This window comes from Guyanagaster necrorhizus, assembly GCF_019112545.1.
Source record: "Guyanagaster necrorhizus MCA 3950 unplaced genomic scaffold BT62scaffold_27, whole genome shotgun sequence".
NCBI lineage: Eukaryota > Fungi > Basidiomycota > Agaricomycetes > Agaricales > Physalacriaceae > Guyanagaster > Guyanagaster necrorhizus.
Window position 1 is genome coordinate 33175 of NW_025064906.1, and position 7456 is coordinate 40630.

At 46.2% G+C, this 7456-nt stretch overlaps 4 protein-coding genes across 4 annotated transcripts; 2 read left to right on the forward strand and 2 right to left on the reverse strand.

Moving 5' to 3' along the window:
• Nucleotides 1–70: 70 nt before the first annotated feature.
• Nucleotides 71–758, reverse strand: BT62DRAFT_1079042 (uncharacterized protein; the record flags this gene model as incomplete). The annotated part of the gene is made up of 3 exons (XM_043179443.1): nt 324–758; nt 195–275; nt 71–139 (listed from the first exon to the last, which is right to left on the reverse strand). Exons 1-3 carry the CDS (start codon nt 435–437, stop codon nt 71–73), a joined length of 264 nt encoding a protein of 87 aa, XP_043036163.1. The 5' UTR covers nt 438–758.
• Nucleotides 635–3103, forward strand: BT62DRAFT_365665 (uncharacterized protein). The gene is made up of 4 exons (XM_043180654.1): nt 635–915; nt 978–1193; nt 1244–2422; nt 2476–3103. The coding sequence occupies exons 1-4, from the start codon at nt 787–789 to the stop codon at nt 2737–2739; spliced, it is 1788 nt and encodes a 595-aa protein (XP_043036164.1). The 5' UTR covers nt 635–786; the 3' UTR covers nt 2740–3103.
• Nucleotides 3104–3254: 151 nt separating this feature from the next.
• On the reverse strand, nt 3255–4013 carry BT62DRAFT_935685 (uncharacterized protein). The gene is made up of 3 exons (XM_043186997.1): nt 3571–4013; nt 3413–3515; nt 3255–3354 (listed from the first exon to the last, which is right to left on the reverse strand). Exon 1 carries the CDS (start codon nt 3959–3961, stop codon nt 3695–3697), a length of 267 nt encoding a protein of 88 aa, XP_043036165.1. The 5' UTR covers nt 3962–4013; the 3' UTR covers nt 3255–3354; nt 3413–3515; nt 3571–3694.
• A 229-nt stretch (nt 4014–4242) lies between these two features.
• BT62DRAFT_1079045 (uncharacterized protein) lies at nt 4243–4743 on the forward strand (the record flags this gene model as incomplete). Its single annotated transcript, XM_043179444.1, has 1 exon — nt 4243–4743. The coding sequence occupies one exon, from the start codon at nt 4243–4245 to the stop codon at nt 4741–4743; it is 501 nt and encodes a 166-aa protein (XP_043036166.1).
• Between the last annotated feature and the right edge of the window lie 2713 nt (nt 4744–7456).

Consider the following 7456-nt stretch of genomic DNA (forward strand, 5'->3'; position numbering starts at 1 on the left):
CCTCGCCCATGAGACATGGTCGCTCTCACCTCTCCAACAACTTCGATACCTCCATGTAGCCATTTTGACTTTACCAAATGTCTTTCGGTCCACCGTCTGAGGGCGTCAACCACGGCCGGATCCCCCGCTTTCTCGCCAACTTTGCTTAGCACGAGCCAGGCTCTGAGAAGCCTTTCGTGTGCGTTCGTACCCACGCTCACCCCAACAACGACAACTTCCCGGACATACTGTCCTGGGTGCGCGTAGAATATGGTCTCGACCTCTTCAGACAGTTTCTGTCGACGGTCAAACCAAGCACAATTTTGATCTGAGGCATGGCTCACCGCTCGATCTGGGTCGAATGTATTCATTGTTGCAATGGTGCAATGGTAGAATACGGGGACTAGAGCTGCGCCTTGTCGAAGAACTATAAGTACTGTTCGTACGAGCCGAAGCATTTAATGCCACGGCCATATTTCTTCTTTTTTGGCATCATTGGAGAAAGAGGCAGTGGCTTGAGCACAGTTCGAAATCTTGATCCACAATCGTATGCAGGTAAACCGGTACCGAGAATGCAACCAGAATGCGAGAAGAAAGGTGCGGTTATCCGGCCCGGACCCATGTTCGATTTGAGCCGACCTTTTCGTTCAAATTCCGTCCATCTTACAGTATCATCCTGCCACCTTTCCAGCAGGGTTACGGCATAGCATGTTCCTCGTATCGACAAGACTGGTGCGCTTACTATCTGAACGGATGCGACATCAGTGACTGCGAGAATTCGAACATCATGATTGATGGTTCTATGTCATGCTCTTGAAGCAAATTCATGGCTTGAATAAATACTCCTGCAGGCGGTGCATCAGAGGCGTGGCGTTGGTTCGAATTCCATTGGTATCTACTCGTCTGGGTCATCAAGTGGACCCGAGATCGTTCAAGGTGAGTCGTGATTCCGCTTTTTTCAACGTTATAAGAGCCGCACGATTAACTTTCTCAATCAGAGACTATCTAATTACATCACTCAGCATGGCTGTCCGGTATCGATATGGTTACTAAATCCAATACTGTTGTGCTATGGGCTCGGCCAAATTCGGCATTTCCCTTGTTCTGAGCTTACTTTGTTCAACGCTCCTGCCAGTGAAGAGCGCGCCCGCCGTGTGTTTTTCAGCCGAATTAGCCTTCAATACAAACTTCTCTCTACAATGGACGCACTGAAGGTGAGTGTTCAACCACACAACTGTACATTTTGCTCAACGCGATTTCGCAGGAGTTGGCTCTCAGTGGCTCAGGCGACGCTCTTGTTCAGCTGGGAGAATTTGCCCGCGATGACTCCACCGTGTTCCCTCATCTCGTCCAGGTCGTTCGTGTGTTTCTGAAATACTTGCCGCCACCAGAGATGATAGACAAGTTACCTCCTGAAGACCTCTGCAAATCGTTGGACAGAGCCACATCTTACTTTCATGCGCTTAATGTTGCTCTTCAATCGCCACAAGCTCTCGACCTTTCCAAATCAGCGGGACTAGTGATCACTTGTCCCCAGATATATCTTTGGGCTGTCAAATTTTTCCACCACTATTTCATCGACACCAATATCACCATTTCTACATCGGCAGTGCTCTCAACTGCGGTTCGCATCGTGGAGTTCCTCGGTACCCTAGCCACCGACCCTGATTACTGTGCAAAGATGCGAGATACCAAAGGTCTCACTTTTGTCATGACCGTCTTGTGGATATACGGCATTCGTGCGAAATATGGTCGGATTGAGGCTATTGTCAGGATAGCCATGATGTGCATCCTACAGAAACGCACTTCCAATAGCGAGGTTTCGAACGCTTTTAATTGGGTTCAGAACCCTATTGTAGAAGAAGTCTGCGCTCGTATTGTTGCCAGCGAGCATGAGCCTGACGCGGACTACGACGGGGGCATCATGTTCCTACTCCTCAGCACGGTGCATTCTCTTCCGTTCACCCGAGCTTTCATCTCATGCCACTCTGTGTCGTGGATCTGTCGACGGATTGCGGGTATCGCGGCGAAGAAAGAGGAAACCTGCTCTCCTGATGAACTGACCGGTTACTCCAGACTGCTTCAATTCTCGTTAACCTACTTGCGACGAGCGTTTCAGGAGGGTTCTGATCGAATAATCGAAGGGCTGGACGCTGACTTGATACCGGCACTCTTAAGGGCACAGTCAAAGGTGCACGCCGAGGATAAGAAGGCGATTCTTGTTCCGTTGCTGCACTTGATGACATCGTACACACTCTATCGTAACGTACTCGCAAAACTGTGCAAGGTCTTATATACGGCCGATTTAAAACCTGGCATTTCTGAGGCAGGACCGATTGGCGATGCTTGGACCGCACTAAAGGAGACCACGGAGACACGTTGGGGTATACTCAAGGATTATATGGCTTCCGGGCGTGGACTGACAAAGTGCTCGTACCCCGCTGTGAGCTCTCTTTTATAATTTCCAATGGCCCATCACTCATAGATCCTATCCAGTGTCCGCACCCTGATAACGGCCCCAAGCGGACGCTCAGACGTTGCGAAGGCTGCCGTTTCGAGTATTATTGCTCGAAGGAGTGCCAGAAACTGGACTGGAGCGATGGTCATAACGCTCTTTGTCAAATAATACAAGATGATCTTCAAAGTCAGTTCTTGCTCTCTATGAATAACTTCCGGTCGATGCTTTTAACGATCATTCGCAGATGGTCACCCCATGCCCATGTCGAAGCGCGAACGCCATTTCGCATATGCCATTATTGAAAGAGACATCCAGGATAACGCTCAACTTATTCAAAAGCAGAAGTCGGAAAAGCCAAGGGGTTTCGTTGTTTTGCTCACTGTCACGGATTACACACAAGTTCCAATGAAATTGTATGTCCTTACGGACGAAGAGTTCCACACTACTGAAACCGTACCTGCTGGGTGGAACACTGCTTTGGCGCTCGCGAAGGAAGACGGAAAGGATTTATTTCTTTTGAAAATTCCACTAGGAGCAAAGGCGCAACCGTTGCTGAAGACATATCCATTTGATTTCAACGCGGAGATGTAAAGGTGTTAAATTGGTGATGCATTATAAACAGAGTCTACTATTTAGCATTCTTGTCCGTTGATAGCTTCTATTGTAGCCTCTAGTCATGGTAGACTTTCGACTGATTTTTCTGAGAGTATATTTTAGATTTGATAGGCCCCATCTCTCGCATTCATCCCTTCGGATTTAAAGAGAGCGAGGAATCAGCTGCCGAAGATAAAAGCAAGCATGTATCACAAACCGATTGCTCATGTCATGGTGAAATCGTAATCAACTACTCGTATTCCATCGACGGTATCCCCAAGCCAATCAGGACTTTCACCCAACATCCCCAAGGCGAGCACTCTCTGGTAGAATCGGCTCTGTAAATCGCCTGTATCCAATGGTATATTTAAGAAACCCAACTTAACGAGTTCAGATAGTATCCGAATACACTATTGCGCGCACGTCCAGCCACATTGAAGATGTGTCGATAACAACGGCCTCTCGCTTCGCTCTGCGTTTTGTTCTTTCATGAAGGCATGCATGTCAGAGATTGGGAGATCGATGGAGAAAAGACGAACACAGCAGTTGAATTTATCCGTACTAACCAGATTGGGTTCGATGGTATGCGCTAGCTCCCAGAATGAATCCCGGTTAGGATTGTTGATCTGGTACGACTTTAGCAAACGGGTGAATCTCTTGCCACTAGTTGAAATGAGGGCCTGTCATTCCGATATCATAGAGGGCGATGTGGAGATACATCGTAAAGAGATGATTCAGACGTTCCTGACAGTTGGCTATATCATCCGTCCCTTCACATGACCTGCACAGGCCTGTAGCGGCTCGTCTGACATTTGCCTCAGGACAATTAGGGTGATTTGAGTGGACTCGAAGGTACTTGACTGTGCAGGACCAGGGAGGGGAGGGGAAGTGACGATAGGCTTGACATGTCATAGCGAAAGTGGCTGGCATGACAGTCAAAGCGAAGAGATCCAGTTCAGCGGCCGTAAAATAAGGATACGCGTAATCCAAAGAAAAGTATAAGGATTTCTCCTGTGACACCTCTGTTGAACACGTGTCAAAAAGCTCGTGCGTGCTATTTGATATTTTTCCTCGCTACTCTCATCATCACCATTTCATTCCCATGCGAGCGCTGCAAGTGCTTGCTTACAATGTAATGCGATGGTTACTGTTTATTTCAATAATTGCCCTCATTTCTAACGTCATTGTTCAGCAGTTCAAGCATAATTCGTATGTTGTTCGTAGGCAATGTAGCTAGAGAAGAAGCGGACAGCGTTGGTCAGGTCATGGACCGATACAATAGTCTCGAACATACTCATACGATGGTACCAGTGGGGGATGTCTCAGCGCGTCATGCCGTAAGGGCCCTTGGTGGCGAGTCAGGTTTCTTTCTGACAACGGTGGCCGTTGTTTACTTACTGGATATCGTGCAGATACACCACCAATTTATCCAGATATCCGATGGATACACCCTTCAGGACCCCTTCGCTCTCATGCTATCAACATCTAACGTCCAGTGGCTCTCGTCCTCGTTGACTCATGGTATACCGCTAGTTCCCTGCTTCTTGACCGTGCTCAGCACTCCGGAGTCCACCATCAGATACACATCCTCGACCAATCTAGTTTCTCTCAATGGTGCGCCTCTTGGCAAGCAGACATCACGGAACGCACAAAGACAACAACCGACCGCCATCGGAAGATTTGTAGCCTTCCTTTCCTTATTGTACGCGTGAATCCGATGTTCACCAGCTGTGGAGTATCACCGGTGTCCAATGTTGTACGACCTAATGAAGAGTGCAAGTTCCTGCATATCTCGCCCGAGTCAGACGTCAACAAGGTTAATCACAGCCATTCTATATGCTCCAGATCCAGCTAGCGAATCAACCTTCGGCCACTCTTCCATATCTTATAAACTTTGCCTTCAGTGGTCGTATTGACCAAACCCATCACCAGAACTTTCTCTGCTACCGTGTCCGAGATCTCCCCATTCCATCCCATCAGCAGGGTCTGGCATAGGGCCAAACGGCGTCGAGAAGGCGTTGGCTACCTCGTTATGATGCTAATGCCTTGCACGATAACGGGTAACATTGATCGATATTGGTAGTGCTAGATTCTGAATATTTAAACAAAGGCTTCAGAAATGCTACTAAACTGAGGGATGCCAGGAAGGGAAACTTATCAGTAGATGCTGGAGAAAGAGATGAGAGAAAGAAGAAGGAAGCCTCAACGGCAGACTCTCTGTAGGATGAGGAGAGAAGATAGTCCGAGGCAACAGGAATGTCCGGCATTCTTGGCGTGAAGCCGAGACAAGCCGAGTAGTCGGCAACTAATTTGGTAGGATAATACTATTTCAACTGTCTGCCGGCCGGGTTGCTGTGACTCATTTATATCAAGGAAAAGAGATGGATAAGAATGTTGAATACTTCAAAGGCATTGCATTCAGATGAAACCATCACTTTATACCCTACAGTACTATGTAAAGCAAGGTTGGTATTCTGTTTAATGTCAGGACCTCCCACCCAATTTTAGCCACACTGTCCTCTTGTAACAAACTGAAACATACTATACAACCACATGTTTCTGAAAGTTTACTTTGCCGCTACCACCATTGTTTTACATGACTGATCTTAAAAACATTTTGAAATGGCTTTTGCAAGATTCTTTCTTGATCCTCTACTGTCACTCTGTGTTACATGCATACCACTGGTCTCCATGTCATCTCAACCAACCATGGATTCAATTGCCAAAACCCACCAGACTCCACCTGCTTCCCATTACCTATTAATTTCATTTTCACTATTATCATTTCACATTTATATTTCACATTGTAATATCTAGACCCTGAACTTGATAGCAAATATTGACATCAGAACCCAATGGAATCTGACTCAGAATTAGCTACTATTAGTATATAAAGCCATATAGAATTATTGTAACTACTCAGTTTGAATATCAACTTAGATAGCTATCTACACTTTGTACTCACTTCAACTCCTTCTTCCTTGTCCATTGGATTCTGCTCTGAAGGATACTCCTCTTCACTTCTCTGATGGAACTCTGTTCCATCCATCCAAATCCTTGAGCCCTGACTCAAGGGTAATATTACCAATAGCTTCATTGATGCTCATGCACTCCTCTGGTTTCTGTGTGTGCACTCAAACCACTTGATTGGCATGTTCCTAACAGTATATTTGAACTCAAACCCTTGAGTCAAAAATTTTTACCATGTTCACCACATTTACCCAATCCACAGAAACTGATTCTGAACAAACTCAGCCTATCTATCATAACATGTTTTCCATGGAAGACATCCTGGCCTCTATCAGAAAGGAACAACCAGGCCTTTTCAGATCAACCTCCAGTAGAGGACAACCTTCCCATAGGAAAACCTACAATCACTCTAGCTTCACTGCCTGCCAACCTAATTATGACAATTCCCCTAATCCTTTTGACACCACCAGCATTCCAACCAATGGAGCCCAACAGACCAGCCTGATGTATGGCATCTAAACTGACCCTCTAGACCCTTTATCTCTGAGCAATATGCATAGGAATTCAGATAGCCCAGACTCAGAGGACAGAGGTGAAGACACCCCTACTTATACTCCCATCCAACAGGAACCAGGTGGTAATCCACCAAACCCTTTTCCAGAAGAGTCAGAAGGATCAGGTAGACTAGGAGGACCAGGTAGTCTCAATGGTCCAGACAGCTCTGACAGCCCTGCAGGAAGCAACAATCCAAACCAGCAGGACATATTCCTAGAATTCATGAATCTGTTATGAGGAGTCTCTACTTCCCTCAATAACCCTAAACCAGCCACTATTCACACCAAAGTCAAGAAACCAGAACCATTTGACAGCTCTGACTCTTGCAAACTGAAGGCCTTCATCATTTCTCTTTAGTTGAACTTCAATGACAGACCTACTACCTTTGCAACAGATGCTAGCAAGGTCAACTATGCTATTTCCTTCCTGGCTGGCACTATGTTTAACTGGTTCAAACCAGACATTCTTAATCTCAATCTATAGAACCCATCAGCCTGGCAATTCTCCTATGCAGCTTTCTTGAATGAGCTTCATAGCAACTTCAGCCTCTTTGGCACCATCAGAGATGCTGAAGATATATTAAAACACCTTTGGATATATAACAGAGAGCAAATCATGAAGTATATAGTCTAATTCAACCAGTATGCCTCACAAATCAGGTATAGAGACAACTCTCTCCACCATGCCTTCTACCATGGTCTCTGTACTCACATTAAAGATGATATGGCTCACCATGGGAAGCCCAGCAATCTATGTGACATGCATCTCCTTGCCCAAGAACTCAATGCTCATTACTGGACTCAGAAGACCGAAATTGCCTGTGAAAACTGAGATCATAAGGCCTCTAACCAATCCTCCAATCCCAAATCCAAGGGATCCAATTCCTTGGACTCTAGCTTC

Bases quoted from the DNA above. Each gene is read 5' to 3' on its own strand.
- BT62DRAFT_365665 (XM_043180654.1), top strand. From the start codon at position 787: ATGCTCTTGAAGCAAATTCATGGCTTGAATAAATACTCCTGCAGGCGG. The intron at 916-977 runs GTGAGTCGTGAT...TTTCTCAATCAG, and splicing joins TGGACCCGAGATCGTTCAAG to AGACTATCTAATTACATCAC. The intron at 2,423-2,475 runs GTGAGCTCTCTT...GATCCTATCCAG, and splicing joins CAAAGTGCTCGTACCCCGCT to TGTCCGCACCCTGATAACGG.
- BT62DRAFT_935685 (XM_043186997.1), bottom strand. From the start codon at position 3,961: ATGCCAGCCACTTTCGCTATGACATGTCAAGCCTATCGTCACTTCCCC.